Raw genomic sequence first — 24,326 nt, 5'->3', positions numbered from 1 at the left:
AGGAATAGACCCTCACCGAGGGACAGTCAGGAATAGACCCTCACTGAGGGACAGTCAGAAATAGACACTCACCGAGGAACAGTCAGGAATAGACACTCACCGAGGGACAGTCAGGAATAGACACTCACCGAGGGACAGTCAGGAATAGACACTCACCGAGGGACAGTCAGGAATAGACCCTCACCGAGGGACAGTCAGAAATAGACACTCACCGAGGGACAGTCAGGAATAGACCCTCACTGAGGGACAGTCAGAAACAGACCCTCACCGAGGGACAGTCAGGAATAGACCCTCACCGAGGGACAGTCAGAAATACACACTCACCGAGGGACAGTCAGGAATAGACCCTCACCGAGGGACAGTCAGGAATAGATAATGATGGACAGTCAGAAGTAGACACTCACCGAGGGACAGTCAGGAATAGACCCTCACCGAGGGACAGTCAGGAATAGACCCTCACCGAGGGACAGTCAGAAATACACACTCACCGAGGGACAGTCAGGAATAGACCCTCACTGATGGACAGTCAGAAATAGACACTCACCGAGGGACAGTCAGAAATAGACACTCACCGAGGGACAGTCAGAAATAGACACTCACCGAGGGACAGTCAGGAATAGACCCTCACCGAGGGACAGTCAGAAATACACACTCACCGAGGGACAGTCAGGAATAGACACTCACCGAGGGACAGTCAGGAATAGACCCTCACTGAGGGACAGTCAGAAATAGACCCTCACCGAGGGACAGTCAGGAATAGACCCTCACCGAGGGACAGTCAGAAATACACACTCACCGAGGGACAGTCAGGAATAGACCCTCACCGAGGAACAGTCAGAAATACACACTCACCGAGGGACAGTCAGGAATAGACCCTCACTGATGGACAGTCAGAAATAGACACTCACCGAGGGACAGTCAGGAATAGACACTCACCGAGGGACAGTCAGGAATAGACCCTCACTGAGGGACAGTCAGAAACAGACCCTCACCGAGGGACAGTCAGGAATAGACCCTCACCGAGGGACAGTCAGAAATACACACTCACCGAGGGACAGTCAGGAATAGACCCTCACCGAGGAACAGTCAGAAATACACACTCACCGAGGGACAGTCAGGAATAGACCCTCACTGATGGACAGTCAGAAATAGACACTCACCGAGGGACAGTCAGGAATAGACACTCACCGAGGGACAGTCAGGAATAGACCCTCACTGAGGGACAGTCAGAAACAGACCCTCACCGAGGGACAGTCAGGAATAGACCCTCACCGAGGGACAGTCAGGAACAGACCCTCACTGAGGGACAGTCAGAAATAGACCCTCACCGAGGGACAGTCAGGAATAGACCCTCACCGAGGGACAGTCAGAAATACACACTCACCGAGGGACAGTCAGGAATAGACCCTCACCGAGGGACAGTCAGGAATAGATAATGATGGACAGTCAGAAGTAGACACTCACCGAGGGACAGTCAGGAATAGACCCTCACCGAGGAACAGTCAGAAATACACACTCACCGAGGGACAGTCAGGAATAGACACTCACCGAGGGACAGTCAGGAATAGACCCTCACCGAGGGACAGTCAGAAATACACACTCACCGAGGGACAGTCAGGAATAGACCCTCACTGATGGACAGTCAGAAATAGAAACTCACCGAGGGACAGTCAGAAATAGACACTCACCGAGGGACAGTCAGGAATAGACACTCACCGAGGGACAGTCAGGAATAGACCCTCACTGAGGGACAGTCAGAAATAGACCCTCACCGAGGGACAGTCAGGAATAGACCCTCACCGAGGGACAGTCAGAAATACACACTCACCGAGGGACAGTCAGGAATAGACCCTCACCGAGGAACAGTCAGAAATACACACTCACCGAGGGACAGTCAGGAATAGACCCTCACTGATGGACAGTCAGAAATAGACACTCACCGAGGGACAGTCAGAAATAGACACTCACCGAGGGACAGTCAGAAATAGACACTCACCGAGGGACAGTCAGAAATAGACACTCACCGAGGGACAGTCAGAAATAGACACTCACCGAGGGACAGTCAGAAATAGACACTCACCGAGGGACAGTCAGGAATAGACCCTCACCGAGGGACAGTCAGAAATAGACACTCACCGAGGGACAGTCAGAAATAGACACTCACCGAGGGACAGTCAGGAATAGACCCTCACTGAGGGACAGTCAGAAATAGACCCTCACCGAGGAACAGTCAGAAATAGACACTCACCGAGGGACAGTCAGGAATAGACCCTCACCGAGGGACAGTCAGAAATACACACTCACCGAGGGACAGTCAGGAATAGACACTCACCGAGGGACAGTCAGAAATAGACACTCACCGAGGGACAGTCAGGAATAGACCCTCACCGAGGGACAGTCAGGAATAGACCCTCACCGAGGAACAGTCAGAAATAGACACTCACCGAGGGACAGTCAGGAATAGACCCTCACCGAGGGACAGTCAGGAATAGACCCTCACTGAGGAACAGTCAGAAATACACACTCACCGAGGGACAGTCAGGAATAGACCCTCACTGAGGGACAGTCAGAAATAGACCCTCACTGAGGGACAGTCAGAAATAGACACTCACCGAGGGACAGTCAGGAATAGACACTCACCGAGGGACAGTCAGAAATAGACACTCACCGAGGGACAGTCAGAAATAGACACTCACCGAGGGACAGTCAGAAATAGACACTCACCGAGGGACAGTCAGAAATAGACACTCACCGAGGGACAGTCAGAAATAGATAATGATGGACAGTCAGAAATAGACACTCACCGAGGGACAGTCAGAAATAGACACTCACCGAGGGACAGTCAGAAATAGACACTCACCGAGGGACAGTCAGAAATAGATAATGATGGACAGTCAGAAATAGACACTCACCGAGGGACAGTCAGAAATAGACACTCACCGAGGGACAGTCAGAAATAGACACTCACCGAGGGACAGTCAGAAATAGATAATGATGGACAGTCAGAAATACACACTCGCCGAGGGACAGTCAGAAATAGACACTCACCGAGGGACAGTCAGAAATAGACACTCACCGAGGGACAGTCAGAAATAGACACTCACCGAGGGACAGTCAGAAATAGACACTCACCGAGGGACAGTCAGAAATAGACACTCACCGAGGGACAGTCAGAAATAGACACTCACCGAGGGACAGTCAGAAATAGATTCTCACTGAGGAACAGAGTGATACAGGTAGAAATAGCAAAGCCTGTGTTTTTTCTGCGTTCACAGCCATGTGCAGAGATGCCTGTACACTGACCTATGACCTCAACATGGCCTGTGAAGCATCAACACATGTGCTGACATGAGGGATACAATGGTGGAATTCTCTGGTGGAAGGTCTGTCCCGTTCCGCATGTGCTACTTGCCTGGATGAAGTACATCTTGTTGTTCCAGCTGAAGACTCCATCTATTTTTCCGTGCAGGGATGGCCAGGTGGAGTTCACGGGCCAGGCGTGCCAGCCGTCTCGTCTGGTGTCTAGCCGAAAGTACCAGCCCTCTGGAAAGTCACCAAAACCATATGTTTAGTTCCGAACCGGCCAAGAGGGAATGTTGAGCTCACACGGAGCCCGGCCCTGGTGAGAAGCCTCTTCACTCAATCATGTAGCAGACTCCAGGGTCCTCAGACTCACTGTGTTCACCCTGGTCTCCCACCATTGTTGTCGAGGATGCTGACTCACTGCTGGGGGAGTGACAGGTCGACTGTCCCCTTCTCTCTCTCCCAAGTGGCCATTCTTCAGGTGTGAACCTAAAGAGGCTGTGGCAGTAAGGACATTCGAGTGTTAGGGGCATCACAGCCGAGCCCAGTCCTTTCCAGCAGGGGTGGCTGGATTGTGATCAGGGGCAGGAGCCACGTTGAATTTTCCCGCCTGTACTGACCTGACTGAGATCCTCTCTCTCTCAGTGCAGACCAGGGATGGACCTGTGACCTTCCTGAACTGGAGGGCTCAGTATCTCACTGGACGGCACACTTACCCACGGAGGCATCAGATGCAGGTCATGACCTTTGCTCTTAAAGTGACGTTACAGACACAAGTTGCCCTTTTGCTCCCATCTGACCCCCATTGACACAGGCCTCCGATGCCCTGTATGTGGGAAGCTCACCTCTGAATGCATAGCTCCTTCCCAACTCATCCTCATTGAACTCATCGAACGGGCGTTTACTGCACCGGTTGTAAATGGAATCGGCTGAAGTGCGATTCTTGGACCAATGTCCTGTTCAATAGAAAATCTGTCGATTACTCGAAAATATCAATCAGTCCATCAGCTACAGTCACAGTGAGCGCTGTGGGGAACAGCACCCTGGGGGGGAACAGCACCCTGCGGGGGAACAGCACCCTGCGGGAAAACAGCACCCTGCGGGAAAACAGCACCCTGGGGGGGAACAGCACCCTGGGGGGGAACAGCACCCTAGGGGGGGAACAGCACCCTGCGGGAAAACAGCACCCTGGGGGGGAACAGCACCCTGGGGGGGGGAACAGCACCCTGTGGGGAACAGCACCCTGTGGGGAACAGCACCTCGGGGTGAGGGGAACAGCACCTCGGGGGGGGAACAGCACCCTGTGGGGAACAGCACCCTGCGGGGGAACAGCACCCTGGGGGGGAACAGCACCCTGCGGGAGAACAGCTGCCTGAGGCCAAGTGTACAACCTCCCCACCCCCACCCCCACTCCGCCCCACCCCCACCCCCACTTCCCCCCACCCCCCAGCTGTCCTGGCTGAGATCAGCTGACTCAGGACAATCTGGGAATGAACGCTGGGATCTCTGGGGTCTGTACAGATCAGTCTCATTCCAGGTGTGTATTTACCCCACTGAGAGAGGGGCAGTGCTCCTGGGAGAGACATTTAAGGGGAAGCTCGATAAACACCTGAGGGAGAAAGGAACAGAAGGATATGGTGATAGGGTGAGATGGAGTCGGGAGGGAGGAGGCTCGTGTGGAGCATAAACACCAGCACAGACCCGTTGGGCCGAATGGCCTGTTTCTGTGCTGTGGACTCGATGTCCCTCGATGCATGTCTTTGAAACAGAAACAACAGTGAATCTCTCACCTCGACCCTCACAACGCATGAAGTAATCCCGTGCATCTTTCGGGTATCCGTCAGGAACTTCGCCAGACACGGGATTAAAGCGAGTAAAATTTGTCCCTTGGAAGCAGTAATATCGATCCATCCACCTCAAGGCTGCTGTGCAGTGCTGGATCCCACTCCACGTCTTCTCTTTCACCGTGTTGGTGATGAGATCCAGCATGTACACGGTATCGTCTGCACACAGAGGACCACACAGTTTATTAGATCGCTGCGTTTTGCTCCCTCCTCCCTGAAGGCGCAGACTCCTCAGGAGCAGGAGCAGAAAGTGAATGGGTACAGACTGCAACAAATGACACAGGGCACGGACCTGGGGGCTGGGGCTCAGTGGGCCTCACACTCGCCTCTGAGTCAGAAGGTCATGGGTTCAAGCCCACTCCAGACACTTGAGCACAAAATCCAGGCTAACATTCCCAGTGCAGAACTGAGGGAGTGCTGCACCGTCGGAGGGTCAGTACTGAGGGAGCGCTGCACTGTCGGAGGGTCAGTACTGAGGGAGCGTCGCACTGTCGGGGGGTCAGTACTGAGGGAGCGCTGCACTGTCGGAGGGTCAGTACTGAGGGAGCGCTGCACTGTCGGAGGGTCAGTACTGAGGGAGCGCTGCACTGTCGGGGGGTCAGTACTGAGGGAGTGCTGCACCGTCAGAGGGTCAGTACTGAGGGAGCGCTGCACTGTCGGAGGGTCAGTACTGAGGGAGCGCCGCACTGTCGGAGGGTCAGTACTGAGGGAGTGCTGCACCGTCAGAGGGTCAGTACTGAGGGAGCGCTGCACTGTCGGAGGGTCAGTACTGAGGGAGCGTCGCACTGTCGGAGGGTCAGTACTGAGGGAGCGCCGCACTGTCGGAGGGTCAGTATTGAGGGAGCGCTGCACTGTCGGGGGGTCAGTACTGAGGGAGCGCTGCACTGTCGGAGGGTCAGTACTGAGGGAGCGCTGCACTGTCGGAGGGTCAGTACTGAGGGAGCGCTGCACTGTCGGGGGGTCAGTACTGAGGGAGTGCTGCACTGTCAGAGGGTCAGTACTGAGGGAGCGCCGCACTGTCGGAGGGTCAGTACTGAGGGAGTGCTGCACCGTCAGAGGGTCAGTACTGAGGGAGCGCTGCACTGTCGGAGGGTCAGTACTGAGGGAGCGTCGCACTGTCGGAGGGTCAGTACTGAGGGAGCGCCGCACTGTCGGAGGGTCAGTACTGAGGGAGCGCTGCACTGTCGGGGGGTCAGTACTGAGGGAGCGCTGCACTGTCGGAGGGTCAGTACTGAGGGAGCGCTGCACTGTCGGAGGGTCAGTACTGAGGGAGCGCTGCACTGTCGGAGGGTCAGTACTGAGGGAGCGCTGCACTGTTGGAGGGTCAGTACTGAGGGAGCGCTGCACTGTCGGAGGGTCAGTACTGAGGGAGCGCTGCACTGTCGGAGGGTCAGTACTGAGGGAGTGCTACACTGTTTGTATCCTCTACAGTGAAGACGGACGCTAAATATCTGTTCAATTTATCCGCCCATTTCTTTTTCTCCATTATTAATTCCCCAGACTCACTCTTTGGAGGACCCATGTCTGAATGTACGGGATCAGGTTATTCTCCAATTTTTTTCCCCTCCTTTCTTGAAGGCATTGAGGTACAGTTCCATACTCTAAAATATGGTTCCACCCACTGGTTCGACAAGTTCAGATATGGGTCCACACACTGGGATAAGGGTCCACACACTGGGATAAGGGTCCACACACTGGGATAAGGGTCCACACACTGGGATAAGGGTCTACACACTGGGATAAGGGTCCACACACTGGGATACGGGTCCACACACTGAGATAAGGGTCCACACACTGGGATAAGGGTCCACACACTGAGATAAGGGTCTACACACTGGGATACGGGTCCACACACTGGGATAAGGGTCCACACACTGAGATAAGGGTCCACACACTGAGATAAGGGTCCACACACTGGGATAAGGGTCCACACACTGAGATAAGGGTCCACACACTGAGATAAGGGTCCACACACTGGGATAAGGGTCCACACACTGAGATAAGGGTCCACACACTGAGATAAGGGTCCACACACTGGGATAAGGGTCTACACACTGGGATACGGGTCCACACACTGAGATAAGGGTCCACACACTGGGATAAGGGTCCACACACTGAGATAAGGGTCTACACACTGGGATAAGGGTCCACACACTGGGATAAGGGTCCACACACTGGGATAAGGGTCCACACACTGGGATAAGGGTCCACACACTGGGATAAGGGTCCACACACTGGGATAAGGGTCCACACACTGAGATAAGGGTCCACACACTGGGATAAGGGTGCACACACTGGGATAAGGGTCTACACACTGAGATAAGGGTCCACACACTGGGATAAGGGTCCACACACTGGGATAAGGGTCCACACACTGGGATAAGGGTCCACACACTGAGATAAGGGTCCACACACTGGGATAAGGGTCCACACACTGGGATAAGGGTCCACACACTGGGATAAGGGTCCACACACTGGGATACGGGTCCACACACTGGGATAAGGGTCCACACACTGGGATAAGGGTCCACACACTGGGATAAGGGTCTACACACTGGGATAAAGGTCTACAAACTGGGATAAAGGGTCCACACACTGGGATAAGGGTCCACACACTGGGATAAGGGTCCACACACTGGGATAAGGGTCCACACACTGGGATAAGGGTCTACACACTGGGATAAGGGTCTACACACTGGGATAAAGGTCTACAAACTGGGATAAGGGTCCACACACTGGGATAAGGGTCCACACACTGGGATAAGGGTCCACACACTGGGATAAGGGTCCACACACTGGGATAAAGGTCCACACACTGAGATAAGGGTCCACACACTGAGATAAGGGTCCACACACTGGGATAAGGGTCCACACACTGGGATAAGGGTCCACACACTGGGATAAGGGTCCACACACTGGGATAAGGGTCCACACACTGAGATAAGGGTCCACACACTGGGATAAGGGTCTACACACTGGGATAAGGGTCCACACACTGGGATAAGGGTCCACACACTGGGATAAGGGTCCACACACTGAGATAAGGGTCCACACACTGGGATAAGGGTCCACACACTGAGATAAGGGTCCACACACTGAGATAAGGGTCCACACACTGGGATAAAGGTCCACACACTGGGATAAGGGTCCACACACTGGGATAAGGGTCCACACACTGAGATAAGGGTCCACACACTGAGATAAGGGTCCACACACTGGGATAAGGGTCCACACACTGAGATAAGGGTCCACACACTGAGATAAGGGTCCACACACTGAGATAAGGGTCCACAAACTGGGATAAGGGTCTACACACTGGGATAAGGGTCCACACACTGGGATAAGGGTCCACACACTGAGATAAAGGTCTACACACTGAGATAAGGGTCCACACACTGGGATAAGGGTCCACACACTGAGATAAGGGTCCACAAACTGGGATAAGGGTCCACACACTGGGATAAGGGTCCACACACTGGGATAAGGGTCCACACACTGAGATAAGGGTCTACACACTGGGATAAGGGTCCACACACTGAGATAAAGGTCCACACACTGGGATAAGGGTCCACACACTGGGATAAGGGTCTACACACTGGGATAAGGGTCCACACACTGGGATAAGCGTCCACACACTGGGATAAGGGTCTACACACTGGGATAAGGGTCCACACACTGAGATAAGGGTCTACACACTGGGATAAGGGTCCACACACTGAGATAAAGGTCCACACACTGGGATAAGGGTCCACACACTGGGATAAGGGTCTACACACTGGGATAAGGGTCCACACACTGGGATAAGGGTCCACACACTGGGATAAGGGTCCACACACTGGGATAAGGGTCCACACACTGGGATAAGGGTCTACACACTGGGATAAGGGTCCACACACTGAGATAAGGGTCTACACACTGGGATAAGGGTCCACACACTGGGATAAGGGTCTACACACTGGCATAAGGGTCTACACACTGGGATAAGGGTCCACACACTGGGATAAGGGTCTACACACTGGGATAAGGGTCCACACACTGGGATAAGGGTCTAGACACTGGGATAAGGGTCTACACACTGGGATAAGGGTCCACACACTGGGATAAGGGTCTACACACTGGGATAAGGGTCTACACACTGGGATAAGGGTCCACACACTGGGATAAGGGTCTACACACTGGGATAAGGGTCCACACACTGGGATAAGGGTCCACACACTGGGATAAGGGTCCACACACTGGGATAAGGGTCCACACACTGGGATAAGGGTCCACACACTGGGATAAGGGTCTACACACTGGGATAAGGGTCCACACACTGAGATAAGGGTCCACACACTGAGATAAGGGTCCACACACTGAGATAAGGGTCCACACACTGAGATAAGGGTCTACACACTGGGATAAGGGTCCACACACTGGGATAAGGGTCTACACACTGGGATAAGGGTCCACACACTGGGATAAGGGTCCACACACTGGGATAAGGGTCCACACACTGGGATAAGGGTCTACACACTGGGATAAGGGTCCACACACTGAGATAAGGGTCCACACACTGAGATAAGGGTCCACACACTGAGATAAGGGTCTACACACTGGGATAAGGCTCCACACACTGGGATAAGGGTCTACACACTGGGATAAGGGTCCACACACTGGGATAAGGGTCCACACACTGGGATAAGGGTCCACACACTGGGATAAGGGTCCACACACTGGGATAAATGTCCACACACTGGGATAAGGGTCCACACACTGGGATAAGGGTCCACACACTGGGATAAGGGTCCACACACTGGGATAAGGGTCCACGCACTGGGATAAAGGTCCACACACTGGGATAAGGGTCCACACACTGGGATAAGGGTCCACACACTGGGATAAGGGTCCACACACTGAAATAAGGGTCCACACACTGGGATAAGGGTCCACACACTGAGATAAGGGTCCACACACTGGGATAAGGGTCTACACACTGGGATAAGGGTCCACACACTGAGATAAGGGTCCACACACTGGGATAAGGGTCTACACACTGGGATAAGGGTCCACACACTGGGATAAGGGTCCACACACTGAGATAAGGGTCCACACACTGGGATAAGGGTCCACACACTGGGATAAGGGTCTACACACTGGGATAAGGGTCCACACACTGGGTAAGGGTCCACACACTGAGATAAGGGTCCACACACTGGGATAAGGGTCTACACACTGGGATAAGGGTCCACACACTGGGATAAGGGTCCACACACTGAGATAAGGGTCTACACACTGGGATAAGGGTCCACACACTGGGATAAGGGTCCACACACTGAGATAAGGGTCCACACACTGGGATAAGGGTCCACACACTGGGATAAGGGTCCACACACTGAGATAAGGGTCTACACATTGGGATAAGGGTCCACACACTGGGATAAGGGTCCACACACTGGGATAAGGGTCCACACACTGGGATAAGGGTCCACACACTGGGATAAGGGTCCACACACTGGGATAAGGGTCCACACACTGAGATAAGGGTCCACACACTGAGATAAGGGTCCACACACTGGGATAAGGGTCCACACACTGGGATAAGGGTCTACACACTGGGATAAGGGTCCACACACTGGGATAAGGGTCCACACACTGGGATAAGGGTCCACACACTGGGATAAGGGTCCACACACTGGGATAAGGGTCCACACACTGAGATAAGGGTCCACACACTGAGATAAGGGTCTACACACTGGGATAAGGGTCCACACACTGGGATAAGGGTCTACACACTGGGATAAGCGTCCACACACTGGGATAAGGGTCCACACACTGAGATAAGGGTCCACACACTGGGATAAGGGTCCACACACTGGGATAAGGGTCCACACACTGGGATAAGGGTCTACACACTGGGATAAGGGTCCACACACTGGGATAAGGGTCCACACACTGAGATAAGGGTCCACACACTGGGATAAGGGTCCACACACTGAGATAAGGGTCCACACACTGGGATAAGGGTCCACACACTGAGATAAGGGTCCACACACTGAGATAAGGGTCCACACACTGGGATAAGGGTCCACACACTGGGATAAGGGTCTGCACACTGGGATAAGGGTCCACACACTGGGATAAGGGTCCACACACTGGGATAAGGGTCCACACACTGGGATAAGGGTCCACACACTGGGATAAGGGTCCACACACTGGGATAAGGGTCCACACACTGGGATAAGGGTCCACACACTGAGATAAGGGTCCACACACTGGGATAAGGGTCCACACACTGGGATAAGGGTCCACACACTGGGATAAAGGTCCACAATCTGTGATTTGATTTCAGATGCTGGACTGAGTTTCCGCACAGAGATCTTTACTGCAGGATCACTGGATCGGGGGTCAGGACCCTGTCTCATTTTCCCCTTCCCAGCCCTGGAGCGAATAAACCCAACTAACAATCTCAAGCTGAGATGACGGAAGACAGCAGAGATGGGGGATGGAATGTGGGATTTTCCGGTCTCCGTGACTCAGCACCACACTGGCCACTGCCCATTGTCTGAATATATCTTTGTGGCACTTTGTAAAAAGACAGGAGGGAGAATCTACATCTTCCACCTCATTCAATGGTCTTACCTTTGAAAAAGAAAACAGAATCCATTCCGCATTCTCCCACTGGACATTCCGTAGCTGCCCCCAGATTATCTGGAATTCCCGGGAATTTATCATGAATCAGGAACTTGCCCTCTGGCACTGTGCCGTAATATTGCCAGACCTCATTCCCCTGAGAATTGATGAGAGTTCAGTGAGGAAGACAGAGTTCAGATTGTAGCCAAGTCTCACCCCTTTATTTCTATCCACCTCTCGGGCCCGTCTCTCCAGTGTCCTCCCCTTACTCTCATCTAGTCCTGCCCACCTTTCTCTTCTCCCCTCTCAGTAATTTTGCCCCCGGCCCCCCCATCCCTACCCCAACCCATCACTATTCCTCGACCTTCCTGCTCTCCTGCTGCCACTTCAGGCTTGTACCCCCCACCCCCTACCTTTGGAGAAGCCCACAGATACTCCCTGTGCCGTTCCCGGCATTCTTCGAAGGGCCCATCAAGGAACTAGTCGCTGCCTTTTTATGGATCTTACTCCAGCTCCTCCTCTTCCTCATCTACATGCTGCTTTTTGGCGACATGTGGTCAGGTACAGCTCTATCTCTCCATCATCTCTCTCCATCTCTCCATCATCTCTCTCCATCTCTCCATCACCTCTCTCCATCTCTCCAAAACCTCTCTCCATCTCTCCATCACCTCTCTCCATCTCTCCATCATCTCTCTCCATCTCTCCATCATCTCTCTCCATCTCTCCATCACCTCTCTCCACCTCTCCAAAACCTCTCTCCATCTCTCCAAAACCTCTCTCCACCTCTCTCCATCACCTCTCTCCATCTCTCCATCACCTCTCTCCACCTCTCTCCATCACCTCTCTCCATCTCTCCACCTCTCCATCACCTCTCTCCATCTCTCCATCACCTCTCTCCACCTCTCTCCATCACCTCTCTCCATCTCTCCATCACCTCTCTCCACCTCTCTCCATCACCTCTCTCCATCTCTCCATCACCTCTCTCCATCTCTCCATCACCTCTCTCCACCTCTCTCCATCACCTCTCTCCACCTCTCCATCACCTCTCTCCACCCCTCCAAAACCTCTCTCCACCTCTCCACCACCCCCTCCACCTCTCCATCACCTCTCTCCACCTCTCCACCACCCCCTCCACCTCTCCATCACCTCTCTCCACCTCTCCATCACCTCTCTCCACCTCTCCACCACCCCCTCCACCTCTCCATCAGGTCTCTCTACCTCTCCTCCACCCAGTTCTACCCCCCCGCCACCTCTCTCCACCTACAGTCACTCTTCCTGTCTGTCTGTCCTTTCTCTATGTCCCACGATCTCCTGCTGCTGCATGTGAGCCTGGTCGCTGGTCATGCTTGTGCCAGATTTACCCATGTAACCAGGGAATGAGAGCTCTGTTCCTATCTCAGTATTATCATCCTCAGTGAGCAGGTTCCAGGCTGACCTGAGGCTTTCCCCTGCCCCTGACTGAAAGCTGCAGGTGTGCTGGTCTGGTGGAGATGGGCTGCCCCTGCATGGCCACCACTGGGCCTACCTTGAAGAAGAACATCCTGTCATGCTGCTCCAGGGAGTTTTTGTGGTGCATACGGAATGCTGCATCAATCTGACCCGGTAAAGAGGGCCAGGTTTTATTGATGAGCTCGGCAGGGCCACGAAATCCCTTCCAGACAAATTCATCTGTCAAACGGAAAATGCCGGCAAGAAGATCAGTCTCTTTGTAAATCCCACAACATCAAAACAGTCTCTCAGCAATAAGGCACACAAAGATACCATTTTCATATATTAACCCCACCTACCCCCCATTACCCTCAACCCCACCTACCCCCCATTACCCTCAACCCCACCTACCCCCCATTACCCTCAACCCCACCTACCCCCCATTACCCTCAACCCCACCTACCCCCCATTACCCTCAACCCCACCTACCCCCCATTACCCTCAACCCCACCTACCCCCATTACCCTCAACCCCACCTACCCCCCATTACCCTCAACCCCACCTACCCCCCATTACCCTCAACCCCACCTACCCCCCATTACCCTCAACCCCACCTACCCCACCATTACCCTCAACCCCGCCTACCCCCCATTACCCTTAACCCCGCCTACCCCCATTACTCTCAACCCCACTACCCCCCCATTACCCTCAACCCCGCCTACCCCCCATTACCCTCAACCCCACCTACCCCCCATTACCCTCAACCCCACCTACCCCCCATCTGCTCACCTTTTCACCATATCCTTCAATCCCATCTACCCACCTTCTCACCATATCCCTCAATCCCACCTACCCACTTCTCCCCATATCCCTCAATCCCACCTACCCACTTTTCCCCATATCCCTCAACCCCACCTTCTCCCCATATCCCCCGATTGCTTCTCTCTCCATAAAGAACATTTATAAGATAAGAACATAAGAAATAGGAGCAGGAGTCGGCCATACGGCCCCTCGAGCCTGCTCCGCCATTCAATCAGATCATGGCTGATCTTCAACCTCAACTCCACTGAGTGAAGAAATTCCTCCTCATCTCAGTCTTGAATGGCCGACCCCTTATCCTGAGACTATGCTCCCTAGTTCTAGACTCTCCAGCCAGGGGAAACAATCTCTCAGCATCTTTTATATGACAATCAGGTCTCCTAGTCAGTGATCCATAAGACCATAAGACCATAAGAGATAGTAGCAGGAGTAGGCCATTCAGCCCCTTGAACCTGCTGCGTAATTCAATGAGATCATGGCTGATCTGATTTTACCTCAACTCCACTTTCCCGCCCTTTCCCCATATCCTTTGACTCCCTCGCTGATCAAAAATTTATCTAACTCAGCCTTGAATGTATTTAATGACTCAGCCTCCACAGCTTTTTGGGGCAAAGAATTCCAAAGATTCACGACCCTCTGGGAGAAGAAATTCCTCCTCATTTCCGTCTTAAACGGGCGACCCCTTATTCTGAGACTATGCCCCCTAGTTTTAGACTCCCCCATGAGGGGTAACATCCTCTCAGCATCTACCCTATCGCGTTCCCTCAGAATCTTGTACGTTTCAATAAGATCTCCTCTCGTTCTTCTAAACTCCAATGAGTATAGACCCAACCTGTTCAATCTTTCCTCATAAGACAACCCTTCCATACCCGGAATCAACCTAGTGAACCTTCTCTGAACTGCCTCCAATGCAAGTATGTCCTTCCTTAAATAAGGGCATCAGAACTGTACGCAGTACTCCAGGTGTGGTCTCACCAGCACCCTGTACAGTTGGAGCATGACTTCCCTGCTTTTATACTCCATCCTCCTAGAAATAAAGGCCAATATTCCGTTTGCCTTCCGGATTATCTGCTGCACCTGTATGTTGACTTTTTGTGCTTCATGTACGAGGACACCCAGATCCCTCTGTACCGCAGCATTTTGTAGTATTTCTCCATTCAAATAATATTTTGCTTTTTTATTTTTCCTCCCAAAGTGGATGGCTTCGTATTTTCCCACATTATATTCCATCTGCCACATTTTTGCCCATTCCCTTAACCTGTCAATATCCCTTTGCAGACACTTTGTGTCCTCATCACAACTTGCTTTTCCACCTATCTTTGTATCATCAGCAAATTTGGCCACAAGACACCCTGTTCCTTCATCTCCAATGCTCGTCTGGCATCTATCAGACAACATTAGGCTGTGATCTAAATTGCTGTGGGTCAGTGCAACTACACAGCTGCTCCAAGACCTCAGCCTGAGTTTCCAACTCATAGTCCTCAGTGTCTGGCCTTGATACAGATTGAAAAGTCTGATTATATCACAAGCAGGTGGGACAGAGGAATTAAGTGGTTACTCTGACACCAAGTTTGCTGTTTTAGGAGTGAGGATACTGTGCGACGGACTCCTCTTCTCCCATTGTGGACTCTGCAGCCCAAGTCTTACCTCGGAAAAAGTAGGTAACTCCGAGCTCATCCAACGTGATTGCATCAAATCCAAGACCATCACATCGATTGGGAAAACCTGGAAAAATAAATCACAAGCACCTTACAATGGAGACTAGTCCACTGAGATGGTCCATTGCAGTCCTGCATAAGGCAAGTGGAGTGGGCTTCATTCACTGGCATTGTACAAAGTGGGAGTGGGTGGGAAGGGGTTTGGTCCATTGGGATTTGATATAGTGGGAGTAGGTGGGAAGGGTTTGGTCCATTGGGATTTGATATAGTGGGAGTAGGTGGGAAGGGTTTGGTCCATTGGGATTTGATATAGTGGGAGTGGGTGGGAAGGGGTTTGGTCCATTGGGATTTGATATAGTGGGAGTAGGTGGGAAGGGTTTGGTCCATTGGGATTTGATATAGTGGGAGTGGGTGGGAAGGGGTTTGGTCCATTGGGATTTGATATAGTGGGAGTAGGTGGGAAGGGTTTGGTCCATTGGGATTTGATATAGTGGGAGTGGGTGGGAAGGGGTTTGGTCCATTGGGATTTGATATAGTGGGAGTGGGTGGGAAGGGTTTGGTCCATTGGGATTTTATACAGTGGGAGTGGATGGAAAGGGTTTGGTCCATTGGGATTTTATACAGTGGGAGTGGATGGAAAGGGTTTGGTCCATTGGGATTTTATACAGTGGGAGTGGATGGAAAGGGTTTGGTCCATTGGGATTTTATACAGTGGGAGTGGATGGAAAGGGTTTGGTCCATTGGGATTTTATACAGTGGGAGTGGATGGAAAGGGTTTGGTCCATTGGGATTTTATACAGTGGGAGTGGATGGAAAGGGTTTGGTCCATTGGGATTTTATACAGTGGGAGTGGATGGAAAGGGTTTGGTCCATTGGGATTTGATATAGTTGGGCTGATGGTAGAGGTTTGATTTTTTTGGGCCTCTATAGTGTGAGTGAATGGTTTGATGTTGGGACTACAGTCATTGTAATCCCAATATTATATTATGTTGGAAGACCAATGTGGCCCAGAGCTCAGTGTCCCATCCACTCCCACTGACAATAAGAGCCAGACAATCCAGAGAGAGAAGTGAAGGGGAGAGGAGAGCAGCAGAACAGGTACTGACCTGCGATGATGGGATGCTGATGGTCTTTGGTCATCTCATCATATGTGATGTTTGGGTGACCTTTCATCCTGGAATAAAGCAGGAAATCTCTTTAACTGATAGGATCTCTGACAATTGCCTTTCTTTCCTTCAAATGTTAACCCCTGCTCTTCTCAAGACCGGCCCTGTGCACAGGTTGCATTCCATCGACGCTGGCCCTACCCCAGTAACCAGCTGAAATACTCATTCTTCATATGAGAGTCTAGACAGTCAATGTTAACAGTCTGATCCACCACAGGGAGCATCACAGCCAAGTCTGGTCCTCACTCATATGCACCTAGGGCTAAATTATGAGGACAGGTTGTATAGACTAGGCTTGTATTCCCTCGAGTTTAGAAGATTAAGGGGTGATCCAAACGAGGTGTTTAAGATGATTAAAGGATTTGATAGGGTAGATAGAGAGAAACTATTTCCTCTGGTGGGAAGAGTCTGGAACAAGGGGGCATAACCTTAAAATTAGAGCTCGGATATTCAGGGGTGATGTCAGGAAGCACTTCCTCACACAGTGGAAGGGGAGTGGAAATTTGGAACTCTCTCCCCCAAAAAGCTGTGGATGCTGGGGGTCAATTGGAGCTTTCAATTGGAGATTGATAGATTTTTGTTGGGTAAGGGTATCGAGGGATATGGAACAAAGGCGGGTAAATGGAGTTGAGATACAGTTCAGCCATGCTCTACTTGATTGGTGGTACAAGCTCGAGGGGCTGAATGGCCTCCTTTTTTTAATTCATTCTGGGGATGTGGGCGTCACTGGCAAGGCCGGCATTTATTGCCCATCCCCAGTTACCCTGAGAGGGTGGGAGTGAGCCGCCGCCTTCTTGAACCATTGGGAGTGAGTTTGATACAAACTGAGGGGTTTGCTGGGTCACTGCAGAGGGCAGTTAAGAGTCAACCACGTTGGTGTGGGGACTGGAGTCACATATAGGCCCAGACCGGGGAAGGACGGCAGGTTTCCTTCCCTAAAGGACATTAATGAACCAGTTGGGTTTTTATGACAATCCGACAGCCTCATGGTCACTTTTACTGAGACCAGATTTTTATTTCCTGAATTTAAATTCTCAAACTGCCCATGGTGGGATTTGAGCCCATTGTTCTCTGGATTATTAGTCCAGAAACAGAACCACTACACCACCATACACCAAAATAAAACCACCCACTCACACACTCTACAGAATCCCAACAGATCAAACATCCCTATCCCAGCTCCACATCCCAAGAGCAAATTAGAAAAAAATGATTTCCATTCCTGAGAATCTGGGATGACCGTCTGATTGTTGCCATGGGTGACGGATTTCACCACTGGCCACTCATATCCAGAGATCGGGAGCGCCCTCCATGTCATTGACCAGAACCCACGGCCGGTGAGTGAGGTAATATTGACCCTCTCATCCTGCTCGAGGCTTGTGAAATTTATAATTGTCCCGTTAGGTTCTGCACTTACTGACCCTCAACCTTTCACTATTCGATTCGATATCTATCTGTCCTTCTCTTGGTTGACTTTCCTCCAGCAAATATGTGTTGAGCCACCCGAGCGTTTCTTCTTAACTCAGTCTTCTGAGGTCTGGAACTATCCTGATCTCCGCTCTCTACATCCTTCCAATTGCCAGCCGTGGCTCAGTGGGCAGCACTCTCGCCTCTGATCCAAAAGACCATGGGTTCAAATCCCACTCCAGACACCTGAGCATTTAATCCAGGCTGACACTGGAGTGCTGCACTGTCGGAGGGTCAGTACTGAGGGAGCGCCGCACTGTCGGAGGGTCAGTACTGAGGGAGCGCCACACTGTCGGAGGGTCAGTACTGAGGGAGCGCCGCACTGTCGGAGGGTCAGTACTGAGGGAGCGCCGCACTGTCGGAGGGTCAGTACCGAGGGAGCGCCGCACTGTCGGAGGGTCAGTACCGAGGGAGCGCTGCACTGTCGGAGGGTCAGTACCGAGGGAGCACTGCACTGTCGGAGGGTCAGTACTGAGGGAGTGCTGCACTGTCGGAGGGTCAGTACTGAGGGAGCGCTGCACCGTTGGAGGGTCGAAGGGTCAGCGCTGGAGGGTCGGCGCTGAGGGAGCGCTGCACCGTCGGAGGGTCGGCGCCGAGGGAGCGCTGCACTGTCGGAGGGTCGGCGCCGAGGGAGCGCTGCACTGTCAGAGGTGCTGCGTTTCAGGTGAGACATTAAACTTAGGTCCCGTCTGCCCTTTCAGGTGGACGTAAAAGATCGCATGGCACTATTTCGAAGAAGGGCAGGGGAGTTCTCCCCAGTGTCCTGGCCAATATTTATCCCTCGAGCAAGGTGATCTGGTCATTTATCTCATTGCTGTTTGTGGGATCTTGCTGTGTGCAAATTGGCTGCCGTGTTTTCTACATTACAACAGTGACTACACTTCAAAAGTACTTCATAGAATCATAGAAAGGTTACAGCATGGAAGGAGGCCATTTGGCCCATCGAGTCCGTGCCAGCGCTATGCAAGAGCAATCCAGCCAGTCCCTATCCCCGTAGCCCTGCAAATTTTTTCCTTTCAAGTACTTATCCAGTTCTCTTTTGAAGGCCATGATTGAATCTGCCTCCACCACCCCCTCGGGCAGTGCATTCCAGATCCTAACCACTCGCTGTGTAAAAATGTTTGGTTGTCACCTTTGGTTTTTTTGCCAATCACCTTAAATCTATATCCTCTGGTTCTTGATCCCTCCACCAATGGGAACAGTTTCTCTCTATCTACTCTGTCTAGACCCTTCATGATTTTGAACACCTCGATCAAATCTCCTCTCAACCGTTTCTGTTCCAAGGAGAACAACCCCAGCTTCTCCAGTCTATCCACGTAACTAAAGGCCCTCATCCCTGGAACCATTCTAGTAAATCTCTTCTGCACCCTCTCTAAGGCCTTCACATCTTTCCTAAAGTACGGTGCCCAGAACTGGACACAATACTCCAGCTGTGGTCGAACCAGTGTTTTATAAAGGTTCAACATGACTTCCTTGCTTTTGTACTCTATGCCTCTATGTTTAAAGCCCAGGATCCCGTTTGCTTTTTTAACCGCTTTCTCAACCTGCCCTGCCACCTTCAACGATTTGTGTACATATACCCCCAGATCTCTCTGTTCCTGTACCCCTTTTAGAATTGTGCCATCTAGTTTATATTGTTTCTCCTCGTTCTTCCTACCAAAATGATTCACTTTGCATTTTTCTGTGTTAAATTTCATCTGCCACGTGTCCGCCCATGCCACCAGCCTGTCTATATCCTCTTGAAGTCTATCACTATCCTCCTCACTGTTCACTACCCTTCCAAGTTTTGTGTCATCTGCAAATTTTGAAATTGTGCCCTGTACACCCAAGTCCAAGTCATTAATATATCAAGAAAAGCAGTGGTCCCAGCACTGACCCCTGGGGAACACCACTGTTCACCTCCCTCCAGTCCAAAAAACAACCGTTCACCACTACTCTCTGTTTCCTGTCCCTTTGCCAATTCTGTACCCATGTTGCCACTGCCCCTTTATTCCATGGGCCGCAATCTTGATGATAAGCCTATAATGTGGCACTTTATCAAACACCTTTCGAAAGTCCATATACACCACATCAACCGCATTGCCCTCATCAACCTTCTCTGTTACCTCATCAAAAAACTCTTATCAGGTTAGTTAAACATGATTTGCCTTCAACAAATCTGTGCTAGCTTTCCCTAATCAATCCACAATTGTCCAAGTGACTGTTAATTCTGTCCTGGATTATTGTTTCTAAAAGTTTCCCCAGCACCGAGGTTAAACTGACTGGCCTGTAGTTGCTGGGTTTATCCTTACACCCTTTTTTTGAACAAGGGTGTAACATTTGCAATTCTCCAGTCCTCTGGCACCACCCCCGTATCTAAGGATGTTTGGAAGATTATGGCCAGTACCTCCGCAATTTCCACCCTTACTCCCTCAGCAACCTAGGATGCATCCCATCCGGACCGGGTGACTTATCTACTTTAAGTACAGCCAGCCTTTCTAGTACCTCTTCTTTATCAATTTTTACCCCATCCAGTATCTCAACTACATCTTCCTTTACTGAGACTCTGGCAGAATCTTCTTCCTTGGTAAAGACAGATGCAAAGTACTCATTTAGTACCTCGGCCATGCCCTCTGCCTCCATCAGTAGATCTCTTTTTTGGTCCCTAATCGGCCCCACCCCTCCTCTTACTACCCGTTTACTGTTTACAGCCTGTAGAAGACTTTTGGATTCCCTTTTATGTTGGCCGCCAGTCTATTCTCATACTCTCTCTTTGCCCCTCTTATTTCCTTTTTCACTTCCCCTCTGAACTTTCTACATTCAGCCTGGTTCTCACTTGTGTTATCAACCTGACATCTGTCATATGCCCCTTTTTTCTGCTTCATCTTACTCTCTATCTCTTTTGTTATCCAGGGAGCTCTGGCGTTAGTTGCCCTACCTTTCTCCCTCGTGGGAATGTACCCAGACTGTACCCGAACCATCTTCTCCTTAAAGGCCGCCCAATGTTCAATTACAGTTTTGCCTGCCAATCTTTGATTCCAATTTACCCGGGCCAGATCTGTTCTCATCCCACTGAAATTGGCCCTCCTCCAATTGAGTATTTTTACTTTAGAGTGGTCCTGTCCTTTTCCATAATTAATCTAAACCTTATGATACTATGATCGCTGTTCCCTAAATGTTCCACCACTGACACTTGCTCCACTTGGCCCGCCTCCTTCCTCAGAACCAGATCCAGCAATGCCTCCTTCCTCATTGGGCCGGAAAAGTACTGGTTAAGAAAGTTCTCCTGAGCACATTTCAAAAATTCCTCCCCCTCTGTGCCCATTATATTATTATTATTATTATCCTAGTCTAACTCTAACCAAATAGATTCTGTCCTTGACCCCTCCAGGACATCCTCTCTCTCCTTAATCAATACTGCCACCCCTCCTTCCTTTCCTTCCCTCTCTTTCCTGAACACCTTGTATCCAGGAATATTTAGTACCCAATCCTGCCCTTTTTTGAGCCAGGTCTCCGTTATCGCCATGACATCATATTCCCATGTGGCTATTTGTGCCTGCAGCTCACCAACCTTGTTTACCACACTTCGTGCGTGTACACACATGCATTGCAAACCAGTCTTAGATTTTCTTGTACTCTCTCTTAGTCTGATCCCACCTAATACTGCACTATAACTTGCTCCAGTGCTATCTGTCTCCCCCGATCCTTTGTGCTCCGTGTTTCTCCTTTCCGTTGCTACATCCTGGTGCCCATCCCCCTGCCAAATTAGTTTAAACCCTCCCCACAGCACCAGTGAACCTCCCCGCGAGGACATTGGTCCTGGCCCTGTTGAGGTGCAACCTGTCCGCCCTGTACAGGTCCCACCTCCCCCAGACCTGGTCCCAATGCCCCAGGAATCTAAAGCCCTCCCTCCTGCACCATCTCTCCAGCCACGCATTCATCTGCTCTATCCTCCTATTTCTATACTCACTAGCGTGAGGCACCGGGAGTAATCCGGAGATTACTACCTTTGAGATCCTGTTTATTAATCTCTTTCCTAACTCCTTAAAATCTGCCTGCAGAACCTCATCCCTCTTTCTACCTGTGTCATTGGTACCGATATGGACCACGACCTCTGGCTGTTCACCCTCTCCCTCTAGAATGTTCTGCAGCTGCTCGGTAACATCCTTGACCCTGGCACCAGGGAGGCAACATACCATCCTGGAATCACGTCTGCAGCCGCAGGAACGCCTGTCTATTCCCCTAACTATAGAATCCCCTATCACTATCGCTCTCCTGACCTTTCTCCTCCCCCCCCTACAGCTAAGCCACCCATGGTGCTGTGGTCTTGGCTCTGGCTGCACTCCCCAGAGGAATCCTCTCTTGAACTGAATACTGGTGAGGGAGAGGTCATTGGCTGTGAAGCGTCCTGTGGTGGTAAAAGGGGAAGCGCTCTTGAAATGCAAATCTTTCGTTCTTCCTTGTTTCTAATCTAATCCTCTTCATTCAAAACTGCTTAATTTGAATTATCTGTTAATTTGAATTGAAATTGCTCAAAAAACCTGCCCATGGCCTGTGTTATTTAAATTGTTTCATTGAAACTACCGAAATAATTCCTGGCATTTGTGGCTCAGTTACCACAGCAGGCAGTGAACATAGGAACATCGGAACAGGAGGAGGCCATTCAGCCCCTCCTGCCTGCTCCGCCATTTGATAAGATCATGGCTGATCTGTGATCTAACTCCATATACCTGCCTTTGGCCCATATCCCTTAATAACTTTGGTTGTCAAAAAGCTATCTATCTCAGATTTAAATTTAGCAATTGAGCTAGTATCAATTGCCATTTGTGGAAGAGAGTTCCAAACTTCTACCACCCTTTGTGTGTAGAAATATTTTCTAATCTCACTCCTGAAAGGTCTGGCTCTAATTTTTAGACTGTGCCCCCTACTCCTAGAGTCCCCAACCAGCGGAAATAGTTTCTCTCTATCCACCCTATCCGTTCCCCTTAATATCTTATAAACTTCGATCAGATCACCCCTTAACCTTCGAAACTCTAGAGAATACAACCCCAATTTGTGTAATCTCTCCTCGTAACTTAACCCTTGAATTCTGGGTATCATTCTAGTAAATCTACGCTGCACTCCCTCCAAGGCCAATATGTCCTTCTAGATATAAAGGCCAGCATTCCATTAGCCTTATTGATTATTTTCTGCAACTGTTCATGACACTTCAATGGTCTATGTACCTGAACCCCTAAGCCATAGAGTCATAGAGTTATACAGCACGGATAGAGGCCCTTCGGCCCATCGTGTCCGCGCCGGCCATCAAGCCCTGTCTACTCTAATCCCATATTCCAGCATTTGGTCCGTAGCCTTGTATGCTATGGCATTTCAAGTGCTCATCCAAATGCTTCTTGAATGTTGTGAGGGTTCCTGCCTCCACAACCCTCTCAGGCAGTGAGTTCCAGACTCCAACCACCCTCTGGGTGAAAAAGTTCTTTCTCAAATCCCCTCTAAACCTCCCGCCTTTTACCTTGAATCTATGTCCCCTTGTTATAGAAACCTCAACAAAGGGAAAAAGCTCCTTAGTATCCATCCTATCTGTGCCCCTCATAATTTTGTACACCTCAATCATATCCCCCCTCAGCCTCCTCTGCTCCAAGGAAAACAAACCCAATCCTCCCAGTCTCTCTTCATAGCTGAAGCGCTCCAGCCCTGGTAACATCCTGGTGAATCTCCTCTGCACCCTCTCCAAAGCGATCACATCCTTCCTGTAGTGTGGCGACCAGAACTGCACACAGTACTCCAGCTGTGGCCTAACCAGTGTTTTATACAGCTCCATCATAACCTCCTTGCTCTTATATTCTATGCCTCGGCTAATAAAGGCAAGTATCCCATATGCCTTCTTTACCACCTTATCTACCTGTTCCGCCGCCTTCAGGGATCTGTGAACTTGCACACCAAGATCCCTCTGACCCTCTGTCTTGCCTAGGGTCCTCCCATTCATTGTGTATTCCCTTGCCTTGTTAGTCCCTCCAAAGTGCATCACCTCGCACTTTTCCGGGTTAAAT

General features: G+C 50.9%; 1 protein-coding gene across 1 annotated transcript in view; it reads right to left on the bottom strand.

The window, feature by feature from the left end:
- Window positions 1–24,326, bottom strand: part of hpxb (hemopexin b) — a 32,689-nt gene that overhangs the window by 5,822 nt on the left and 2,541 nt on the right. Inside the window, exons 2-8 of the mRNA XM_067979421.1 lie at window positions 16,771–16,838; window positions 15,654–15,731; window positions 13,285–13,427; window positions 11,769–11,916; window positions 5,094–5,306; window positions 4,149–4,259; window positions 3,413–3,543 (exon numbers count right to left, since the gene is read on the bottom strand). Of these exons, the coding sequence (XP_067835522.1) occupies window positions 3,413–3,543; window positions 4,149–4,259; window positions 5,094–5,306; window positions 11,769–11,916; window positions 13,285–13,427; window positions 15,654–15,731; window positions 16,771–16,838 (892 nt within the window). The remainder of the gene's footprint in view (window positions 1–3,412; window positions 3,544–4,148; window positions 4,260–5,093; window positions 5,307–11,768; window positions 11,917–13,284; window positions 13,428–15,653; window positions 15,732–16,770; window positions 16,839–24,326) is intronic.

Source organism: Heptranchias perlo, unplaced genomic scaffold (assembly GCF_035084215.1).
Source record: "Heptranchias perlo isolate sHepPer1 unplaced genomic scaffold, sHepPer1.hap1 HAP1_SCAFFOLD_465, whole genome shotgun sequence".
Lineage (NCBI taxonomy): Eukaryota > Metazoa > Chordata > Chondrichthyes > Hexanchiformes > Hexanchidae > Heptranchias > Heptranchias perlo.
The sequence above is the reverse complement of the archived record's forward strand: the minus strand, read 5'-3'. Positions and strand labels throughout refer to the sequence as shown.